This window comes from Balearica regulorum, chromosome 5 (genome assembly GCF_011004875.1).
Source record: "Balearica regulorum gibbericeps isolate bBalReg1 chromosome 5, bBalReg1.pri, whole genome shotgun sequence".
Taxonomy (NCBI): Eukaryota; Metazoa; Chordata; class Aves; order Gruiformes; family Gruidae; genus Balearica; species Balearica regulorum.
This window is the reverse complement of record NC_046188.1, coordinates 17,160,584-17,184,847: the sequence shown is the minus strand read 5'-3', so window position 1 is coordinate 17,184,847 and position 24,264 is coordinate 17,160,584. Positions and strand designations below refer to the sequence as shown.

Below are 24,264 nucleotides of genomic sequence, written 5' to 3'. Positions count from 1 at the left end.
GTTTCTATGCAGTTTTGTGTTTCGGGCATTATAAACATTGAGGGCCAGATCCCTGGCTATTATAAATTGCTGAAGTCCCTTTCTTGAGATGTGGTGCTTGCACCAGCTTTCAGTAATTGATGAGTAGACCAAGAGCTCGTACATGAGAACAGGATGAAGTAGGCTTCTTAACTCAAATCCAGACAAATTCAAACACTAGAAGTCTTGACTACTATAAATAAATAAAAAAGAGCATGACAGAAAAAAAAAAAAAGTGGAAATACTGGGTATGTCTTCCCACTTCTTGTAGTAGTAGTTGCTTACCCTCTGTAAAGAAGGCTCATCTTTGAAGTGTAAGATTTGCAGACACTTCAATCCAACATGACTCATATTAATAATTTTTAGCTTAGGACATCTCATTGAGCAGTTTCTGCCTATTTGAGCAGAAGAGTTTTCTTAGTGACACAGTGAAGTAGCTGGACTCCTTTGAGTTTTTTTCAGACTGCATTTTTTCTGATTTATTTTTTAAGCTAATTTGAATGCTTTTTTTTTTTAGTGATGAAGTTTTGCATTTTAAATTTACATGTTTCTTTGGCTGACAAAGAAAAAAGTCCTGAGATTGACTGGTGGTTTTTATTTAATATACATTTCCCTACAACTTTGTTATTTTTCCTTCTTGACTACCCAAAAAAATACCTAAATGAGTATTTCAAGGGAAATTCTGTTTTGCTGTGGCAATATTGTTTCATTGTAAGTTTTCTCTTGACTGCTTGCCTCACTTTGCAGGACAGAACTAACAAAAACTGTAGTGCTTCCTGAGTTAGTAGAACTGGCAAGAGATGAGGGCAGCAGTGTACGCCTTGCAGCTTTTGAGACATTAGTGAATCTGCTTGATATGTTTGATGCAGGTAAGAATTTAATTCAGGCTTACTAGCCCAGTTCTTAATGCTTTAATGCATCTTATAAATGTATTTAAATGCTTTTTTTTCCCTGTCTATTCTTCAGACACTTCTGATTTTATTTCATTTATTGTTTTATCCTTTATGTATTTCATGTCTTACAGTGCTTTATACGTAGTGAGTTTTAAGCAGGGTGAACCAGTTGTCCATGAAATCAGTTATCTTCCAAGCTTCTAATGTAATGTGGCTAAATAGAATGAGTAAAATTACTGTATAAATGATAGGAATATTGGGTTGTTAGTTTTTGCTTAATGCTATCAATACTCAGAATACAAAATGTTAGCTCAACAGATGCCACTGCTTGTGGTTTTTTTGCTGTTATCTAATTTTTGCCTGTTAACTGAAGTAAAGCTAGTCCTAACTACAGACTGCAGCCTGCCTTCTGAGCTGAAAAGCCCAGACTAGGGCAATGATATGATATTTGTGTGTGTATCAGTAAACCTTGTTCGTACATCCAGTGTTATATGTCAAATACATTTGTAAATTTTGGAAGAGAAAATATTTCTTTATGTCCCATAAACTGCAGTGTGCACAATTGATTGGTTTTAGAGGTACTAAGCATCAGCAATTACTATTTAAATCCCTTTAATCTTGTGGCTATATGACGCTGAAAGCTTTCTTCTTTGCAGTGAGAAAGTGTGTGTATTTTATAAGGCTTTTCTGTATTTAAAACAGAAAATGTAAATGCTTATATTTTTCTCAGCAGTTTATATCTTTCATCTGATCAACATGCATATTTCATACTTCTACTCCAGGTGTAGGGGTGAGTGTTTGTGTCTTCATGTGAGGAAGGAGACATTCTCAGTTGTTCTTTTGGCATAGTGGTGGTGGGTTACTTACACACATTGCTCTTGGGTTCTTATCACAAGTTCTGTTCAACACTGATTGGGGCAAACTTTAAGGAGAACTGTGACTGCTCCAGTGTAGGGGAACATTCTGGGTAACTGCTGTGCCTTGTCCTTCAACCAACTGCTCTCAGTTTTTTTTCAAGGGAATGCAGAAGACAGTAACAGCCAGCTTTTCTGGCTCTGTATCAATTCTGCTCTCTGATGATTTTTGTTTTTTGGTTTTTTTTTTACAACTGGAAATGTACAAAGCAGCAAAGTACATGATAGATCATTGCCATAGTATATATGAAAAAAATACTTTATATTGTTGATCACTGCTTGTTATTTGCCACTTCTTATACTGTCTTTTTCCAAACTCTTCAGTTGTTTATCTTCATTAGCAACTTTATATTTTGCATCACATTTCCCACTCCCACTCCTATCTCACTGACTCTACTACTCATTCCTGATACATAAGTGAGGAGCAAATATTTACTGTACAGGAACTTGGTGATGAATTACTAATATACATGATTACATATAAGATTTATGGAGGAGTGCATAAAGAAGTAAGATTTTGGGGACAATACCATAAATGGACCTTTTAGCAGTTAGAGCTTATATCAGTAAGTATGATAGTAGGCTAATTTTCAAATTATTGAGCCTTTGCATTGATACTATCAAGTTTGTGCTTCTCTTCGTACGTCCCAGTCTTCACTCCTCCCCCACCCCCCCCCAATTGCTGTAACTACTGCTTTTAGCTATTGAAAAAAAGTTTATAGAAAGCAATCAAGGATTATTTACAGGTTTGTAAGGAATGTGTTTCTAGAAATCTGGTTTGTGTAGTTTTTTGTTTCGTGTCTGAACTAGAAAATGAACATTTTGAAGGTAGATGACTCAAAGTTATATCCTAGGGTTTCTTTCCTACAGTATCAAAATAATTTTCTTCAGGTCAAACAAAATATTTTTTCCAGCCGTAATTATTTGCTGAATTTTGGTGTTGATTAAAAAATCCTAATCCCTTTAAAACTTGAACTTGTTAAAGTACAGTGGTTTTATTTAAAACAACTCAAACCACATAAATTTCTTTGAACGTTTACTCCTTTATGTTATAAGGAGGCAGAGTGCTTGGATTTGACATAAATGTCTAAATGATTTCTTTCCTCTGCCCGCAATTATTTTTTTTCTCTGTGAATTTATTGCTTACCCAAAAATTTTCAACCTCTTCTCAGTATGTTGAAAAAATTCACTTCCAGCATATACAGATTTTTCTTTTTACTGTCATGGTCATGTTCAGTCTTGATCTCCCTGTATTCCTACTATTGTAGGAAATCTTATTGTAGGAGTATACTGCAGTATTCTTTCTTTCTATCCATGTATTCTTGGTGAATGGAGAAGTTAGTGATGGTTCATTTATTCTCTCTTATCCTTTACTGGGGGATGCTTTTTCCCTAAAAACAGACAAGCAAAGAAAACAGGTAAGGTATTAAAACTTGGGACCTGTATTATGGTAGTATGTTCATCATTCTCTATACCTCTTATTTTCTACCTCCAGTGAGTGCCTGCCAAAAATACTCCCAAGCATGCTTAAATGATATTTTTAATAACTGATTATGGAAGTTGACTCTCTGTGCTTCTTTTTTTGACAAATGGCTAACTTTAAACTTTTCTTTTGTTTTTCAGATGATAGGAGTCAAACTGTGCTCCCCATGGTGAAATCATTCTGTGAAAAATCCTTCAAAGCAGATGAATCTATCCTAGTTTCTTTATCTTTCCATTTAGGGAAACTGTGTAATGGATTATATGGTATGATTTGATGTTCTTTTAAAAAAGTATATTAAAAATGAGAGAAGACTGGAGAATTTGAAGCCCTTGGAAAATATCCAGATTTGAATGTATCAAATGAAATGATAGCTAGGAAAGGAAATATGGAAGTAAAAGTCTGAAATAATGTATTGCAGAAATATTGGATATTGTGAATTTCCTCTTTAGGTGTCCATCTGTTTATTGGGATTTTTATGTTTAGACAGGGACAGAGTTTTTTGTTTAGACAGGATCAGAGATGGAAACAGGGTGGTTTTGTATATTGGTCTGATTTATTTTGATTCCCTCTTGGATATTCTGGAGCTTGTGAGTTGGGTGACTGAATTTTTGAAACTAGAAACCTTTGAAAACATAGTATGTTGTTAACTGCGTATGTTCACTTCTGTGCTTGATATCCTTTTTGAGGCACAGTACGGAGTGTGGCCCATGAGGAACTTCAGGGAAGAAAGGAAACCTAGTGGCATGTGGATTTGCAGCTGCAACTGAGGCCAAATCTCTACCCATAATTTTTGTGGTTCTCACTTGAGCACAGCAGATCTGTCCTTGATCATTCTGCCCGCCATATACCCCCTACACAGAGCGTACCTCCGGAGGGCCAGCGCAGAATAATAGGTTTACATTATAGAGAATTTCCCTCTAGACTCTTAAACCCTTTGATCTTTCTTACAAATCTTTAAAATGATCCTTTGTGATCATGTTATAGACTATCAAAGTGACTGTTGCTTCACTACAAATAACTCAAAAGGGCTGTTCCACAGTGTCAAACTGTTAATTACAGAAACATAGAGCTAGGACAGTCCATCCTGGTTTTATCCTGTCTTCCCAGTCTTCTTTTCTCTAGGGTGAATGACTTTAATTGCTGATCTCTCTTCACCTCTGAACTCTTGTCTGGCAAGTTCATATTTTTCTTGAAGTGTTATGCCTTTGGAGAGCTGAACAAAGTGAAAGAGTTACTTCATGTCTCTTGCAAGCTATATTGCCATTTACTTTTTTTGGTGTTTTTGCAACAGTTGGCAATGGTGTGACATTATTTGTTCAAGTGCAGCCTCAGAAGCTTTTTTTTTTTTTTTTTAATAAATCTGACAGCTAGTTAGTCTTCCTCTTTCTTGGCCTTGTGTAGACAATGCAGATCTGGCTAAGCATGGTACCTTATCTCTGTCCTAATGGAATAATAGTCTGAAGTTTTAAGACCATATGTCCAGTTTCTGAAGATCATTTTAAACTCTTATCTTCTGAATTCTTCCTCCAAGGTTGATGTTATCAGAATATTTAATAAGTGAAGTCTCTAATCCAACATCCAAAAAACCAAAATATTGAATATTACCAGAACTTGGATACGAGTCATGTCAGTGAGCCCCAGATAACATTCTCTTAATTGGTTTTCCAAGCAGTTTTGCAGCACCTTTGTAGTTTTTCATCTGTCTTTCCTAATCCCTTATTTTGCTTGTGAAAACATGACCTTTACTGCACCTTCTGTATTCACAGGTCCTCTTCTCCAGTACTAGAAGGAAATGGAATCAGTTTGACAAGTTTTGCTTTTGCCATGTTGGCTGCTACTTGTTTTCTTTTCAGTATTTACAAGTAGATTTTTTTATTTTTCTTCCAATTTTTTCAAAAAATGTGAATCTGACTGATCTATAATTATATAGCATGTCCTTCCCCTCTCCAGCTATTAAATATCAGTACCACTTCAGCCCTTTTCTATTCTGATATCTCACTTACTTAAGATTTCAGCAGATAGTACTTTAAATACTTTTGAATACTGGAATGAAGCACATCTGACCCTGCACATTTTGAAAACCTCTCATGTTTAAGTATTCACTGACCTGTTCCTTCTCTACTTAAAGCTTGAATCTTTGTCACTGTTATTAATTGTACTGAGCCTGATGATACTAGTGGAATTTGAGAAAGAAAATAAAAAGCATTAAGCATTTTAACCTTCTTGGTTTCAATCAGTGATAGCTTTCCTCTCTCCTTTGAGTAGAAAATGGAGCCTTTCCTTGATTTTTCTCTTACTAGTAATGTGGTGGGTTGATCCTGGCTGGGGGCCAGGTGCCCACCAGAGCTGCTCTATCACTCCCCTCTTTCATTAGACAGGGGAGAAAAAGTACAACGAAAAGCTTGTGGGTTGAGATAAGGACAGGGAGAGATCACTCACTAATTATCGTCATGAGCAAAACAGACTGAACTTAGAGAGGGAATTCATCTAATTTATTACCAAGCAAAACAGAGTAGAGCAATGAGAAGTAAAATAAAATCTCAAAACACCTCCCCCCACCCCTCCCATCTTCCTGGGCTCAACTTCACTCCCGGCTTCAACCTCTGCCCCCCTCAGCGGCACAGGGGGACGGGGAATGGGGGTTACGGTCAGTTCATCACGCGGTGTTTCTGCCACTCCTTCATCCTCAGGGGGAGGACTCCTCTCATCGTTCCCCTGCTCCAGCATGGAGTCCCTCCCACGGGCTACAGTCCTTCACGAACTGCTCCAGCGTGGGTCTCTCCCACGGGGTGCAGACCTTCAGGAGCAAACTGCTCCAGTGTGGGTCCCCCGCGGGGTCACAAGTCCTGCCAGCAAACCTGCTCTGGTGTGGGCACCTCTCTCCACGGATCCACAGGTCCTGCCAGGAGCTTGCTCCAGCGTGGGCTTCCCAGGGGGCCACAGCCTCCTTCAGGTGCCTCCACCTGCTCTGGCATGGGGTCCTCCACGGGCTGCAGGTGGAATCTCTACACCCCCTCATCCTTCCTCCATGGGCTGCAGGGGGACAGCCTGCTTCACCATGGTCTTCACCACGGGCTGCAGGGGGATCTCTGCTCTGGTGCCTGGAGCACCTCCTTCCCCTCCTTCTGCACTGACCTGGGTGTCTGCAGAGTTTCTTACATCTTCTCACTCCTCGCTCCAGCTGCAAAAACTCTCCCTAACTGGGTGTTTTTTTTTTTCCTTCTTAAATATGTTATCACAGAGGCGCTGATTGGCTTGGCCTTGGCCAGTGGCGGGTCCGTCTTGGAGCCGGCTGGCATTGGCTCTATCAGACACAGGGGAAGCTTCTAGCAGCTTCTCACAGAAGCCACCCCTGTAGCCCCCCCGCTACCAAAACCTTGCCACGCAAACCCAACACAACTTATAAGATGACTTGCAGTTCTTGAAGCTAGTTACATTCCAGTTTGTTCTGAGTTTTCTAATTTTATTCTCATATCTATTATCTGTAGCAGCATGGCCTAATTTTTCAACTTTCTGCAGGTCTGCAGTCTTCATGTGACTGAGTTCCATAAAGATCTAAAAATTTAACCAAGAAGAAACCAGTATTAGTGGAACAAAAAAATATATTCACAGTCCTGCAGTTAAAGTCCTGAGTATTTCAAGAATTATGTAAAGAGAAATTAAGATTCACTGTTATAGTTAGCTGTCATTTTTTCTGTAATCGCTTTTTTCTGTATAATGTGTACTGATGATACTCTGCTAGACTCAAGGCAGTGAGGAGGAGGGATAAAAATCGACATATTTGTTAGATCTGTAAATGAGATTTGTTCTGGGACGTTATTAATAGCATTTGTAATGAGGAAAGTAAACTTTTTTTTTTTTGGAAGGCATTTTTACTCCTGAACAGCACTTACGGTTTTTGGAGTTTTATAAGAAGCTTTCCACGCTGGGTTTACAGCAGGAAAATGGACATAATGATAATCAACTACAACTTCAAACTCTGGAACAGGAGAAGAAGTATATTTCAGTGAGGAAGAACTGTGCTTATAATTTTCCAGTAAGTAGCATTCATTTAAGGTTAAATAATTTGTGTCATGCATATAGTTCATTAAATGGGACTGCATGAGAGAGAGGTTATTGCCAAATTGTATGTTGTTAGCTAGATTCTAGCTCTCTCTTGGAAAGTTCAAGTTAATGGCTTAAAGTAGAGGTTGTCCAAAAGGATTCCTCTTTGCAGAGCCTCAGAAAATTATTGGCAAGTTTTGACTGAGAGAGTGCTGTTCTAAGAAGTTACTAGTCTCATTCTTTCCTACACGTTTTCTCCAAACCCTTAGCACAAAGACTTTGAGAAAATGGCTGTGAAACAGCGTCCCCAGTCTCAAACCACTCAAAGCTAGGTTTTCGCATTTGCTGTGTCATGGCATTATGGGGAGTTGAAGATTGGATCTGCATGGTTAGATTCATGTTCTAGTCATGTTCCTGCCTGAATACAGAAAGTCTTTTTGAGTTTATGTGAGGTCTTTAAACTTACCACTCATGTTTCTGTAAATCTACTTTGTATTTTGACATTCTGCATTTATATTTGAAGAAAATATGTTTGTACCAAGAGCGAGTAGACAGATACTTTTATTCTGCCTTTTAAAGACAAGCACCATGTATTGTAGGTAGACATCTGTTGGTTTATTTGAGCAAAACCAAGGTATGTACACACACAATTATGCTGAAATTCGGATGTTTGCTTTGCTACTTGCTAAAACGTTCTTTGTTTTTGAAGTCTCCAATTGCAGCTTCCACTAGTATATGGAAACATTAACAATATTTATAAAAGTAAAGTTTTATATCTTTTTGGGTTTAATCTATGCCTTCAGGAAAAAAAGCCTACAGTATGTCTGGAAGATATGTAAATCCAATTTAGTTCTTAACTTCAGCACTTGTCTGGTGCCTGTGTTTTGACACGGCCATCAAAAATGCCACACTTCCTCTTTAAAATCACTGCCTGTTATCTCCCAAGCGTCTTGCTGGCCGTGACCCAATGTTTTCATCTGATAATCTCTGATAGTGTGGTCCTTTAGCTATACAGTTAATAAAAGACTTTATCTTTCCACAGGCCATGATTGTTTTTGTGGATCCAAAGAACTTCCATTTAGAACTATATTCTATATTCTTCTGCCTTTGTCATGACCCTGAAGTTCCTGTCAGATATACTATGGCCATAAGCTTCTATGAAGTAAGTCTACAATGGTTCTTTATTAGTACTTACATGATTTCACTTTATGCTGTTTTCTTCTTTAAGCGTACTTTTGTGACTGTTCAACCAACGTAAAAAGACAAGAAAACTTGTTGAAATTATTTAGTTTCTCAAAGGTGTTCAGTCCCTTCTAACCTGTATATATAACCCATATACACACATTAGTCTATTTAAATTGTGTGACATTTGGCTACAAGACCCTACTGCTAGGTGAGCTTTAAAGGTGCAAAAGCTAGAAGAAACTTAGAATGGTCTAGTACCACAAACACAAGCAATTGTAGTAATTACAATATTTGAAGATTTTCACTGCTATTAGAAAATAATGAGACAAATGGGAGAAAGGAACTTGCCACATCTGGTCCTGAAAACCTTCTTTAGAACTGTACAGTTTGCTACTATGCTGCCGTTCTGTGGAGAATATTTTTATGGATCAAATCTAAGTTAAATGCTCAATTTAATATGAAACTACTTGGAAATTTATTTATTCAGATGTGGATGGGTATGTGTTCTTGTTATTCCATTCAGTTTACATAAGTTCCACTGTATTATTTTCATAAAAGTTAAAAAATGTTTGACTGCATAGATATTATTAGCTATATGGGGTGAATTCCAGAAATGAAAATACACTCTCTCCGGATTGCATTAACCCATATAGGGAGATCTTTAAGGTTTTCATAATGTTTTACTGAGAATCCTTGTGTTTCAGTCCCTGAGTTAGCCTTTTATCCCATTTTGTTGCTGGGGAAATTGGTAAGTTAAGCTGCTTGCTGAAAGCATTTAAATCACTAGTAGGGACATAAATGAAGCTAAAGTGGCTTTATTTCCACCATTATAAGAAAGGTGGGTGGATTTCCAGTTCTTGTTACCTATTGGTGCCCTGTCTTAACAAATGTTAATCCAAGGTAATTGTTGACATTGTTAAAATTAGCATCTAATTCTATATAGTATTTTGTGTTTGATGTATAACACTTTTAAGGTACTGCCTGAATACAAGCAAAGACTTTTAGCTCATTTAGAAAAAGCCTGTAAAGTTATACCTTGGTCTGAACGTGCAGTTAGTGGCTGTTGATTTAGTTTTACCATAACTAGGCAACCATGTGACATGCAAAAGTGAGTAATTTATGGCATTCACTGCTCGGTGGATTTTTTTTTTTTTTAAAACTCCTTTAGCCATTTCCTTAAAGCTTCATCTTGATTGGAAGTAAGCTCTTAATTTCACTTGACTCATATAAACAAAGAAAAACATTAAAAACTATCATCTCACTGTTCAGTATGGCAAAGATCTCATTCCTCGAGTTTTTCTCATATTTGCTATAAAACCTTTTTAACAGTGTGGAGATGCTGGTATTTTTATAAATGTATATGTGACTTATGAATCACAGTAGAAAAGCCCCAAAGAAGTACGGAGTGAAAACTTCAGATGGAAAGGCTGGGGAAACTTAAAATCCAGCACAGACTAAGCCAATTTTTATATTTTATCTCTTTAAAATTAAATAGCAGACTGACTGTTAACTCTCCTAAGGAGCATGAAACACAACATTTGAGTATTCCAGAACAAATTTTTCTAACCTTGCAGTGCAGTCTTAAAAATTTTTGGTAAATGTGAAGAAGAGTTAATTCTAAAAGCATTTTTCCTAGTTAGGTAACAGGCCTGTTTCTTGACTCATATTCTTTATATAAGCATATTTTTCATGTAATCAGTGGGAAAGTACACAACGTTAGAAGGCTGATATTAAACAATTGGTCTGCATCCCTTCTTCATGCCTGCTGTAAAGGAAGCATATGTACTAGAGTTTTTGTAGTGCCGTGGAGCTAAAGAATGTTTCACCTTGCTATGTTATTGTCATTTTTTAGGTTGCTAAGCTTTTAAATTCTGGTGTGTATACAATACATAAAGAACTGGTTACACTATTACAAGATGAGTCACTGGAGGTAATATACTTTTATTGGAACTTTCTTTTGCTTGTTACATTGAGGCAGATTATCTTGATGTTTAATAACTCTACAATAAGACAGTACAGTAGTTGTTTGAAATTGTCAACAGCTTTTACTGCTGTTTCACAGATGCTTCATAAAGATGCCACCCTTCTGTGAATAAAAAGGAGGAAAATAGGAAGGTGTTTGAATTTAGTAAACCCACTCTGAATTTATTAGCTTTTAAAAATATTCATTCTAAATTGTTTTAATTGCTATATTATTTATTACCTTACAAATTATGTGGAAAGATTTGGTTTTGATACTATATTAAAATAATCATTGATAGCATTCAAGGTTTTTGCTTTGTTTTATTTTCATTTCTCCAATTGAAGAGGAGATGAATAAGTTGTGTATGGTTCAAAGATCAAGAGTTTCAGTCCAAGATCTGGTACAGAATCTGTGAGTGTGTTTATGGGAAAGTTTAGTTTAGTGTACCTCCATTTCAATCAGCATAAAACATGAATCACTTAACTATATTACAGATAATATAGCAAGACTTTTTTGGTTTGGAAAAAAGGCAAATATTTAGATTTGAGACAAAATCACCATTTCCTGTGATACCAGTTATTCCAATAGCTCATCCTTTTTGTTTTCTATGTGTCTTTGGATATGGCATGGAAAAATGAGTTTTACTTTCAGGTGCTCCTTTTTGTTTTGGTACCCTTTGTTAGACATTTTCAAGGAAATGAAAAGTGTTCATAGAACACTTACTGTTTATGAAATTCTTACTCATCCTAAAAGATTTTTCAAGTTGAACACCTGAAAGTTGAGATTCAGAAGCAGCTGGTGATTTTGAAAAATTCCTTGGTTTGATCCCTATACAGTTATCTAGATAATAAAAACTATTTGATGCTTTATCTTATATACCACCTCAGTCAGAACTGGTGCCAAAAATATTTATGTACTTTTCTAGTCTAGTTTCAAGTATTACAACATTTGAAAGTAGGTTTATTCTATTAATATAGACTATATATTCTATTTTACTTTATCAACTGCAGTTTTTCCTAAAGCAGGAAAAGTCACTTTTAAGATTCAGCTGACAAATACTAAAAAAATGTTTCTTTGTGTTTGTTGAGGCTCTTACTTAACTGTCTATGAAATACAGATCTTTCTTAAGAATGAATGTTCATTTTAAAATACTGAATGCTATGATTAGTTTAGAAAGCATTAACTATGGTATTCACATAAATCAAAACTATAGTTTGTTTTCTTAAACTGAAACTGGTAATGCTTATGTTACTTACTACATTAAAACATCAATTTAAAATCACAGTCCTCATCAATGGAAATATGTTGTGGTTTTTTTTTTTTTAACGTGGATGTGAGAAAACAGTAACATATGAGATGTCAGCAGAGATACGTTGGTGAGACATAAAAATTGAGTCAAATTAATTTACAGACCTCATTCATGCAGCCTTTCTTTAAATAGGTATTAGATGCCCTGGTAGGTCACCTTCCTGAAATCCTTGAACTAATGACTAATGGAGGAGAAAACAGTGGATCGGAAAGCAAGGTGGGTATGTTTTTTTAAATTTGCTTTCTAAATGAAGGTAGTAGCAAAGTTGTTCAGACATATATTTTATGAAAAGTCTTTCATTATTAGTTTCTGCTTTGGAGAGATGTAGTTTCTCTGATTTTTTTTTTTTTTTGATTGTTGACTTTATAAACTTAAAAAAAAAAAAAGGGTTTGAAAGATTAGACTTAATATAAAAATGAACAGTTTATCCATGCACTTTTTCTAATTAACTACAGATTTGCTGAAATAGGTCAAATTTTGTAATACAATCATTGGTTTCATACTAAAGGAGTGATAGCTAATATGTAATTACTCTGGTTTTATATTGATGAGGCAACTGCCCATAGTTGTCATTTTCAGACACAGTTTCTGTTAGAAGGAAGCCTATTTCCTGAAGTAAAGGCACTGAATTAGGTTTTAGGAGATCTGTATTCAGCTCCCAGCTGTGCTACTTTAATTGTATGTGGCTCTGGATGATGGTTTATTCAGTGACTCCTCACCTGCAAAATGGAACATGAAAGATCATCTCCTGCTTCAAGATGCTGTTTTGAGCATTCTTCCTAAGAGAAATCGAGCTATTCCAACCATATAAGAACTTAATAAATTTATTTTCTTGTATGGACAAAAGCTGAGAGTGTAATTTAAAATGTGAATTTGTCAGATGTTTACAGCTATAAATGTATATAATATGTAACGAGTGCCATGTCAAGTGTGGCAGTCTGTTTGATTTTGCTTAGTGCTAAGGAGAATTTAGCTTGGCTACTATGAAGTCTTTCCCTCCTGAGAAAAGGTGTATAATTCCTACTAAAATTAATTAGGGAGCTGAAAGAATAGCTGCAAAGATTGAGGTTAGAAGGAAAATGGGATTTATTTGGTTTGAGAAAGAGAAGACCAAAGAAGGTTGTCGTAATGGTCTTCATATCTGTACAAGAGTATTACAAAGAGAACAATGATTAGTTGTTTTTTGTCAGGAGCAGGGGTTGGAAATGAAAATATATTTAGTTAGATACTGGAATAGCTTTTTGACGAGTTAAGTGGCATTTACTGCTTAAGGGAGATTGTTTAAACCAGATCGTTAATTTTTTTTTAAAGAGCAAGTTAGACTAATATCTATTGGAAATTGGTCACAGTGTAGCTAATCCTGTCTGAGAAGAGGAATTAATTAACCCCTTAAAACGTCTTCCCTTTTACAGTGTTGTGATGTCCTTTTTTGAGTGTAGTAAACATGACATACAGCTAGAAGATGTAAAATTATTTTAACGTTATATTTTTATTTCTAGTTATTGTCTATTCCTGACTTGATTCCTGCATTAACAACAGCAGAACAGAGTAGCAGCTAACTTCTTTAAAATGGAGAACTCACGAGAAGTTACTACAAAAATATAGCATGTCTCCCTCATATCATATCAAGTGATCAGATTTACTACCGTTTTCTCACAGAATGTTGACAATTATTTTGACAAATGTGAGCCTCCCTGTCTCTCTCCCATTTTTGTTTGTGTTATTTAGAACAATGACCACCAGATATTTGCTATATGTGATACTTATATATATATATATATAAAAATCTTAAAGTAGTACTTCGCATTGCATAGGGTATATCAGACTGTGATTTTTTTTTTATATGACTGAGAAATTGCTCTGAGAAATCCCCCCCCATTTGAGGTGCAAAATTTGGATTGGCAGATTGTCATGTTTTTCCTCCCACTCAAGACTTCTTTCCTTTCCTTGTGCTCATTTTCAGTTTGTTTCTAGGTAAATCAAAACTTTTTCCTCTGAGATATGCCTTCTTTTTCCTGATTCCATACAATACTTCACATCATTGTGTTCCAATCTGTATGAAATGAACACTTTATTCTGAAAATGAATGATCACTTAGGAGCTACTAGTCTGAAATTTTATTGAATTAATTCAAGAGTAAAACTGTCTGCTGTAAGAGCAGATGGTTGTAAATTTTTATTTTCTAACACCTGCAATGTAGAAGGTGCTTTCCAACATGGAATACTTTAAGGTGTTTTGTGAAACAGTTGAATAACAAGTTAGGCAGAAGGAATAAAGTAGGTGTCTCATGAATTGGCCAAACTTCCTTCTTCTCCCTTACATTGTGCCAATTATTACAAAATTTATAAAATTAGGCTAATTTTTAGCTATTTTTTTCTACTTCTCGAATTTTTATATGTTTTTTAGTCATATTCCTTCAGGTATGTTTAATTGTATTCCCTTTATTTCTTTCAAGAAGTCCTGCCAGTCCAAAAAGCAGCTGCTCGAACTCTCTGCGTTTATTTACGTTATAATCGCAAACAAGAACAGAGGCATGAGGTTATTCAGAAGCTGATTGAACGTAAGATAATTTTTCCTTGATGACTTAGAGAGACAAGTTAGCTTTGAGTGAAGATCTATTTATGGTTATATTTATTCAGTGTAACTTCCTGCCATCATTGGTGGGATTACACTTAGAAGACATTCAGTTGCTCATATTATCGGCAGGCAAAGCATATTGTGCGTATGCGAGGAATATATCTGAAGCTTATGCAAAGGAATTGGGACGAGGCAATGTGGGAAATTGATAATATGCCAAGACCCCTCCAACCTTACTTCTTGAATCCAAAATTGCTTAGCTGTAGGTGCTCCAATATACAAAGTGGAGTTCCTTTATAGAAGTAAAATTCTCTAGAGGCTTCAGCATAACAAGTGCTGAATAAATCTTCTCAGAAATTAATTTATGAATGAGTTAGTCATGTAAGTTGGCTTTCTGGTCTATGCTATGTATTTTAAAGATAGGTTAGAAGTTTCAATAGTTCCCATTAGCAATCCTTAACATTTACACAGTAATTTTGATACACCTGTGACATGGTTGGAAAGGCATACAGGGCTTTGTTCAACACAGTAGCTAGTTCACTTGCTATGTTTGCTTTTTCAGATAGTTAAAGGGATAGGTTGAATTTCTGAAAAAAAAATGCTCAGTGACAGAAATAGCTATTGAATTCAGAAGGTTAGGTTTTCACTGAAAGAAAGAATTGAGATAGGCTGAGAACCTGTGCCTTTTGATGAGTGTGATTATCATCTTTGAGTCAAAGGTTAACCTTTGAAATGTTTTCTAGCTGACATTGAAAACTTAATAGATAATGTCTGTGGATTGTTATTTTTCAGAACTGGGCCAAGGAAAAAGCTATTGGAACAGACTTCGTTTTTTAGATACTTGTGAATTCATAATGGAACTGTTTTCAAAATCATTCTTCTGTAAATACTTCTTTCTACCTGTGCTTGAGCTTACACATGATCCAGTGGCAAATGTGAGGTACTGTACAAAGAGTATGTAGCAGTGTACAGGAAAAAAGCTTTAAATGGTATATTAAGAAATATTGTTACAGTTTTTATGTCTTGTTTAAATTATAGGACTTGAGCAAAAAGATACAGAGCCTTTGGGGTGACCAGTATTAAAGGTGTAGGGGACTATGGGAATGATGTTAGAAAACCACAGAAGCAGGTCATTCTGAGTGTTGGGGGGCTGATCGAAAGTGTCAGATTTTGGGACTGAGAAAGGAACACTGAGGCAGAGGAGCCAGCAACAGATGAGAAGAAAGTAATATGCTGTTTCATGGGTGTAGAGAGAGGAACATAACTTCACAGCTTCCATTAATTTCCATCCATTTCAACATCACTATATGTGAAGTAAATCACACAAGCAATTCTTTCAGTGGTCTGAGCTTAACAAGTTATCTTAGATTTTACCTTATGTAAAAGTTTTCTATTTCATTGTTAAAGTAAATTGAAAAAGAATAGAAAAATATAATGGAATTTAGTATGTTACTCATTTTTATATAGTGCTTTTTCTGTTATTTTTGTAGTCAATTTTTTTCTTCACTAAACAGATAGGGACCAGGCAGTTATTACCAATAAGAAAACAACAACTTTTTTTTTTGGTCATATATTTTGTGTGATTTTACATTTTTAATCTTATTTCTGGTGTGTAATTCATGTTGTCATCATGTCTGAACACCTAATACTAATGCTGCGTAGAGATTTACATACGCTAATTTGTACATACATGTGTGCATTCAATAAGCTTCAGCAAGTATGGTTTATTACCAAGTGAAGATATTTAAATAGACCTTGTGTTTAATATAACTCCAACATCTCAATTCAGCAGGATTCCAAACCTAAAAACTGAGACATTTTGTGCATATAGGTTAATGTTCATGTCTCATGCCCTTAAATTAAGGGGATTATATTAAGACAACAAACTAAATTTGTATATAATCTGAAGTAGATTATTGCTTTTAACAAACATTTTTTAACTAAAAGCTCTATTGATTCATTATTAAAATTTAATGGAAACTTGCAATCCCTTAACTGACATTAAAATTAGTTTTGTCATATTTCTTTTCTGGATTGTTCCCTAACACTTTTTTACGAAAGGAATGCACTGTCTGTAGTAGATTGAAGTTTACAAGTCAGACATATTTGTTAGCTCACGATTTTAAAACAAACTTAGGGAGATATTGTTCTAGCTTTCTACAGAATGATGTAATTCTATGTAATGGGAAGTTGTGAAGGTTTTGAAGCTATAAAAAGTCAGATGAATTCATATGAGAATTTTTTTTTTTTGAATGTTATTAATCACAAAGTTACCATCTCTGGCATGGGGTTGTGTCTGATCACAAGCCAGTGGAATCTGAGAACAGCAGAGAATATCACCATGTATTGTTCTTGAGGGTTTTTTCAATCTATTACTATAAATTAAAACTACTCCCTATTGTATGCTATTACTGTCTGATCAAATGCAGTGATTTTTATTTTCTTAAATGTATGAAATATTTTTTATTTAATCTGCAGAGTAGGTGTTAATGATACAGAAAACAATGAACACATTTGTTTTATGTAACCAGTTTAGAAACAGTATTTAAGAATCGAGGCAAATCAATTATTGTAGAATCATAGAAACGTTTTTGTTGGAAAAGACCTTTAAGACCATTGAGTCAATCGTTAACCCAGCCCTGCCAAGTCCACCACTAAACCACATCTACACATCTTTTAAATATCTCCAGGGATGGTGACTCAACCACTTTCCTGGGCAGCCTTTTCCAATGCTTGATAACCCTTTTGGCAAAGAATTGTTCTTAATATCCGATCTTAACCTCCCCTCTCTGATCTTCCTTCTGGCCCTTCTTGTAGATGGGCATCACATTTGCTAACCTCCAGTCAACTGGGACCTCCCCAGTTAGCTGGGACTGCTGATAAATGATGGAGGGTGGCTTGGTGAGCACTTCCGCCAGCTCCCTCAACACTCTTGGGTGGATCCCATCCAGCTCCGTGGACTTGTGTGTGTCTAAGTGGTGTAGCAGGTTGCTAATCATTTCCTCTTGGATTATTCTGCTCCCCATCTCTGCCTTCCAGCTCAGTGGGCTGGTTACCCTGAGAACAATTTCAGTCCTTTGTACAGAAAAGACATGGTTAAGTTCACCTAAGTACTTCATGCCATTCAGTTTCAAAGCATGTAAAGTTGAGCTTCCTGGGGCACCTAGTAACAAATAAAAAAAAAAAAAGTATCCACATAGTGTCTGAGCGGAAAAGTATTGTTTGACGTTTGTTCTTGATTTTTTTAATATGAATAATTTTCTCCCTTTATTTACTGCATTTAAAATTGCATCCTCAGTCAATAGAGCAGCTCACAGCTTCCGAAAGCATCATAGCCTATTACTACTTTTCTTTCATCCTGATTCCTAATCACACTGTCCACCCCTTCTGTCGCCTTGAGGAGTGCTTATTGGACCTTTGGCTAGGCTGATTAAACTCACTACACCATCAGAAAACTGCCCCCTTTTTTTTTTTTCTTCCTCCCCCCCACCCCCCCCAGTAACTTGGTTTTCTGCAGTGTTAGTTGAGAGTTGGGCTGCCTGAGCTGATGAAAGGTCCAGCCAGTAGCAGAGACAGCCCAGGTAGGGGGAACCTCCAGGCAGAAGCAGGGAGATAGGGTAGCAGGAAGAAGGGCTTCCTTGTTTTAGAGCCAGTAAATAGTTAAATCCTTGTAGTCTGTCTGATACACCTTCATACTTGCAGTTGTACAGAACTGCAGTCACGTGATTTTTGGTGAGACTTAGGCTCCTTTGAACTGATGGACCAGACTTCCAAGGTATTTAGGTACCTGATAGTTAGGTGTGTAGATAATTTTGAAAATCTAGAGGTCTGCTGATCTTCCTAGGTTAAAAAAAAAAAACAAACCAAAGAAATCTTTATTGACTTTCAGATACAGGACTGCAGTCCTGATCTATGGAGAAGTTTTTCAAAATATTGCAGTATATCTGGAAACAACACATAAGCAACAATCATTTCTGAAAAATAAGACCTACTAACTTATTTTATGTCAAATGTAGCATGCAATACAAAAAATAATAATGATTATTAAACTTCTGTGTCAAAAGGTGAATATTTACTATTTTTTTTTGTAGAATGAAGCTATGCTATTTGTTGCCAAAAGTTAAATCTACTCTGAAGATTCCCACTGATAAACATTTACTTCAGCAGTTGGAATTATGTATTAGGAAACTTTTGTGTCAAGAGAAAGACAAAGATGTCCTGACTATTGTAAAAAGAGTAAGCATTTTTCTTTTCCAGCAGCATTTCGTCTTGGGATTATCATTAAAAGTTAAGATGATCAAAGTTATGCTTTCTGATGATCTTTTAATGTAAGAAAAGGAGACTAAAGAATTCTATTGTCTATTATGTAATTTTGAACAATTAAGAGAAGATGTAGTGTAGTGCATTCTGTCAAATTTATGAGAGTTAGTGTTTCCTTGGTTACTTACATTGCAGTTATTTTCTAGTAGCTGAGATTCAGGATTTTGGCTCAATGACCATTCGTGAAAAAATAACAGATGACTAAAGATAGGATTAAACGTTGACCCTAGTAAAAATGATCAAGTCTTTGAGGTAGAGATAACTTGTTAACCTATTTATTCTATGATACACAAGATTTGCAGGATTTTGAAAAGTTACAAATGTCTTTGTAGTGTGAATATCACGAAAAAGTACATCTTTAAGGGATGGCCATGCTTAGTCTCAAAGAAGCCATGAAGTGAAGTAGCTGAAGTTGATGACTTCCTTACAGAGCCAGTCTGCAGGAGAGATTGGGTGACCACCTGCCTGGAGCATCCTGGCTCGTTCACAGATTGCTGAGTTGTTTTTTCAGCCTTGGTTCCTAGGTCCGTGCTCCAGCTATTCATGCTTCTGTGCTTTTGTTGAGTGTATTTTGAGTTCCATATAGATAGTCTATTAGTCCTTCATTGTGAGTCTCAGTGGGACTCTGAGAATACTCTTTGATAGTTTTTAATTGCATTTGTAGTACAAAAATACAAGCTTCAAATGTTTAGGAAGAAAAGGCATGCTTAATTTGGAATACAACTATTCTAAGTTGCCTATCTGAACAGTTTTTTAGGTAAGAGTTGAGTAAGGATAAATAACGTTTTGATTTTCTTTATAGACAGTGTTGGAATTGGACAGAATGGAGATCTCTGTAGATGCTGTAAGTACTTACTAACTTTAATACTTACCAAGTACTTTTAATTCCCATTTTCATGTAGTGATTTTTTATTTTTATTGATTTTATTTTGAAGTTTCAGAAAAGATTTTACGAAAATGATTTATTGGATCAAGAAAAAGAGAGACAAGAACATCTGCTTTTGGAAATGGTATATTTTATCAGTACAATCTGTTCCTTTTTAATAGTTTGTAGCTAAATATTAATGAGGCAATAATTTTAAGGTAGGGGAAGTGCATATTATGGAGACACCTGGTAGGTTCATAATCTGTGTGTGGTTTCATTTTATACTTTAAAATAGGGTTAAGTCCTTCAAAGTAACATATAACTTCCTTTTCTTTACTGCCTAAATTTTGTTGTATCAGTTAGAAAAGCAAACTGGAATTTTTTTGAAAAATACTCATGTTTGATGCCTCTATAGTTCTAAAATCCCAAGCCCTTCAGTACACTTTATGAAATCTTTTTGAGGGAGCTCAACAATTTTTCAGGCATGTATAACATAATAAATTGAATAATGAAACACCTCAGAATCCATATACAGCTTCCATAGGCAAAGAAATGAATGCCATAACTTCTTTTGTGCCACGGAAGCTGAAGGAGGCTCTGTGTGCAACAAGCTTTCCTGTTAGCCAGACAGAAAAAAAAAAAAAAAAAAAGAAGAAAGAAGGGCCATTGACATCTGCAGTCCAGCATGAGGGAGACTTAGTGCAGGTTGTATCGAAGAAAAGGAGCTATAAGATACTTAGGAATTGGAAGAGAAGTCTGCAGAATGCTTTTCTTATAAAACTATAAACTTACAAAGCTCTTTATCTTCAGTCATGGCTGTAAGCAAAAGCTGCAGCAGGTGCTTCACCACATGGCTAAGATGTAGTAGGCTTACTACAAAGCTTAGAGTAGATTAGTGCAGTCCTCTGTTCTGCTGCCTCCTCTGCAGCCTGAGGTGGGAGAAGCTAAGAAGCTGATAGGATTTAGAAGAGGCCGAATTTCTTTAGTACTGTTCCTCTCACTTGTAGGAATTTAACTCCTCTTTAGAGAACCAGAACAGGTTCAAGATGGCCCTTCTGTTGGGCACTTGATTTTCTCAGTTCATGATACTTGTCTCACGTACTTCCTGCCACCTCCCATTAGCTCGAGCCAAAGGTTCAAGCTTTGTTCTCAGGACCTGCATACAGATATTCAGACTTAGCATTAGCATTTTTTAGGTAGAGACAATTAATGTTTTTATAGGGAAAGCATTTGGGGCTGTGGCAAAACAGCCTCCAGTGAGCTCTGTGTTATTGTATATTGTGTGATAAACATTAATTTTTACCCTGTTTCTACAGCTAGACTTTAGAAGAGCACCTATACTTTTATGATATATGCAATTGATACGGACATACTTTCTGTATCACAAAGATCTCATTGAGCATTGTCTATAAGAAGCATGCTTTTGAGGAACTGGAGGCATACACAGTAAATTGTGACCTGTTGCAGTGCTAAATAGATGAGGAGCCATTGAACCCAGTTAAATGTATCTGACTGCTACAGATTTTAATACTGAATATGTTAATAAGTTTCCTTAATTTTAGTAATTGACTTAGTAGAAACTATCTTCCAGCAACCTTGACCTGAATTATTTACCTCTTTTTTTTTTTTTTAACTTGGGTAGTAATTAGAGTGAAATGAAAAAAAATAAAGTAGAACAATTATGATTCACTTGGCACTTTTCTGCACTACGTTCATAATAAAGATAATATTATATAGCTTTTTGAAGTTGGAGTGTTATCTATTCACCAAGAATCCTGAAACAAGTATTGACTTTTGAAATTATTGATGTAGCTGTGTTAACACTGTCTTCTTTCTATGGCTGTGGTCTCAAAAGGTATTCTAAGGCTAGCTAATATTACAGAAAGGCAAATAAATTCCTTAAATTCCTTAAACTTGAAGAATTGTAAAAGTTGGGTTTGTTTTGCATAAAGGCTTATCAACTCTAGATGTTAGACCTTTAAAAAGTTTGAACATATGTGACACATTTGACCATTTGAGAAAAACATTTTCATTGAATTGTATGTTTGAATTAAAAAATATTGCCAGTTTTATTATCAGAGTATCTGTGTAGCGCAAAAATTTTACATTATCAGCTGCCAATTTTTGTATCTTTTCAACTAAAAATAAAAGGCCAGGCATAGTTTTAATATAAATTAAAAATGTGAACTTCAACTCTGAGGTTCCTTCATAATTAAAGTCAACAATTTTTAGTGTGATTTTTTTTTTTTATATGTACCCTGATATGTATATTGATTTCATTCTGTAATATTTCATTGATTCTCTGGATATTCACTAGAAGTTGTACTAATAGTATTAAAGAGTAGAAATTAACTTATTTTGGTGATTTGGAAGCAGTCCTTAATTGAAACACAATATTTATTTTTTTTTCTGAGTAATGCTTAAGAAAATTATTCTTTTTTTTTTAGGAACAATTAGAAAAAGAGAAGCAGCAAAGTGAAGGAAGATCTACAAGTATTAATGATAAAATGTTTGAAAAGAAGCGTAAGTTTATTTATGTACATATTGTTTGTGCATACATTACTCTTCTATAGAGGTAGAAGAGAAGGGAGCAGAAAAGACACTTTATACAGTAAATAGCAGATTTTTAGAAAGTGGCAATAAAACTTTTTTTCTATATATTTCTAAAGATATTTATGAAAACTGGCCTCATTATATTAGAGGGAAGACTTTTACCTTTATTTATAAAATACATGACTGTTCTCTGGTATTTTTCATTTTGGGAGGTAATGTAAATACTTGTCTGTGGTATATTTGAAGTGTTAGTAGCACTGAATTAGATACTGTTACTGTTTACCCCAGCACTGTGATATGTTATGTCCTCTTTTTTATTTAAAGTTAAACTTTAAGACAGAAGTATTTATACTAGACTTTTTTTTTTTTTAGGTAGAGACAGTAAAACATCATCAGTATTGGCAAAAAGTATCACTCTCTCTGTTCCTGGAAGCTCTTCTGGTACATCAGCAGGTAAGAACTCTAAAAACCCTTCTAGAATGTTTTGATCTCACATCAGCAGGTTAAAACCCAAGAAAGCTCCTGTTGACGTTTGTGGGCCAGGGTTTCACCTGCTGCACATAGGAAAAGATTCCACTCCTAGAACTGTTTGTGTTTTCTATGTTTTTTAGTTTTATTTTATTCTTTAGTGTATAATTAGATGACATAAGGTTTATTTATTGTTATTGAAGTATTTAAATCAGTTCATTCAGCTAGCATAGGTTGACAGAAAATGATATTAAAAAGTGTTCTTAATTATTGAGGAAATGCAATGATCTCCATGTTAAAAAATTTTTGCTATTTATAATTTTAGGCAAAGAAGACAAGAAATCTAAGTTGGTTCGAAGCCAGTCTTTCAGTACTCAAGCACTACATCCAAAATACAGCAACATAGACAAGTGTCCTAAGTATTTTTATTATCTTCATTGCTTACCTCATAGGCAACTGTTTACCTAATAGACAACTGTTATGAAATTATATGCACATGAATGTATGAAAGTAGTGATGTGCTCACTGAATTGTGACGTAAATTTTCAGCTTTCTGTTTGATTAAGGTATGCAGTTTTGAACTGAGGGAGGAAATACTATTTTAGGATGTGCTGAGGCCTACAAATTCTTATTAATTCCTTTTAAGTTAATGTATATCACCTTATATATTAAAAATATTTTTCAATATGAACTGCTAAATCTAAATCTGTGCATTTCTTAAAGAAATTTCAGCATAACTCTCATTTAATTTGTTCATATAAAATCAGAAATTACCTTAAATATTATTAAACAGCAGGATGATACAATTAAGAACAACACTTTTCTGTCATAAGCAATTTGGTTTTGTTTTGTTTTTTAAGTAAAAGCTCTGCTACAGGATATACATCTTCAGTATCAGGAATGGGAAAGAGTTGTATGTTGTCCTTTAGTGGTAAGTAGGTTATTATATTTTACATTAGTTTTTTGTGTTGGTGCTGAATATGTGGGCCCCATTAAACAGGCATACTGTAAGATATCGTACTCCTAAAGAACGTAGAATACTACATATCCAATATGTTTGAACAATTAAGTGCTAGTCTACATTTTTTTTCAGATTTTTTTTTTGTTCACATGTTTGTTTAAAGTCATGTTTAAAAGTAGTAAAAGTAAAATCAGTTTGGCATTTCTTGATTGGCATTTTGGATGTCATAAAAATGTTGGTCTTGCAATTTGCTTCCACCATTTTACACGAGGAAAGGCATATGTATAACTTCTACTGGATTAAGGGAGAGAAACTGCTGTCTGGAAATGCCCCTCTCTCCATTTGCTGTTGAAGACTTTGGATGATTAAAGATTACAGTGCGATGAATTGCTTGCTAGAGGAACCTTTTTCTGTTCACTACCAATAGATACTAGATAATTAGCTTAGATGAAATAGCTAAATTTTAAGCAGCTAAAGATTGACCAATTAAATCTCACTATTTTCATATATTAAATGTATTAATCTTCTGTTCCAAAATGTGTCTTCTAATTATTTTTATTTAATTCTTTTTCATAAAAATACTTGAAGAAATGTTAAGTTGAAACCATTCCCTTATAGAAACTTAAATCTTTTGTATTATGGCCATAGGAAATATGCCAGTATTGCCACAGGAAAAACAGCTCATTCCATTCACTCTCTGTGTATTCTTTG

The 24,264-nt window shown here is 35.1% G+C and overlaps 1 protein-coding gene across 1 annotated transcript in view; it reads left to right on the top strand.

The window, feature by feature from the left end:
- PPP4R4 (protein phosphatase 4 regulatory subunit 4) overlaps positions 1-24,264 on the top strand; it is a 68,356-nt gene that overhangs the window by 36,623 nt on the left and 7,469 nt on the right. Inside the window, 19 exon segments of the mRNA XM_075753640.1 lie at positions 766-887; positions 3,449-3,571; positions 7,175-7,344; positions 8,395-8,514; positions 10,390-10,467; positions 11,942-12,025; positions 13,309-13,365; positions 13,368-13,412; positions 13,414-13,462; positions 13,465-13,497; positions 14,268-14,369; positions 15,179-15,326; positions 18,478-18,622; positions 19,509-19,550; positions 19,642-19,716; positions 22,019-22,094; positions 22,497-22,577; positions 22,918-23,011; positions 23,453-23,523. Coding sequence (XP_075609755.1) covers positions 766-887; positions 3,449-3,571; positions 7,175-7,344; positions 8,395-8,514; positions 10,390-10,467; positions 11,942-12,025; positions 13,309-13,365; positions 13,368-13,412; positions 13,414-13,462; positions 13,465-13,497; positions 14,268-14,369; positions 15,179-15,326; positions 18,478-18,622; positions 19,509-19,550; positions 19,642-19,716; positions 22,019-22,094; positions 22,497-22,577; positions 22,918-23,011; positions 23,453-23,523 — 1,715 coding nt within the window.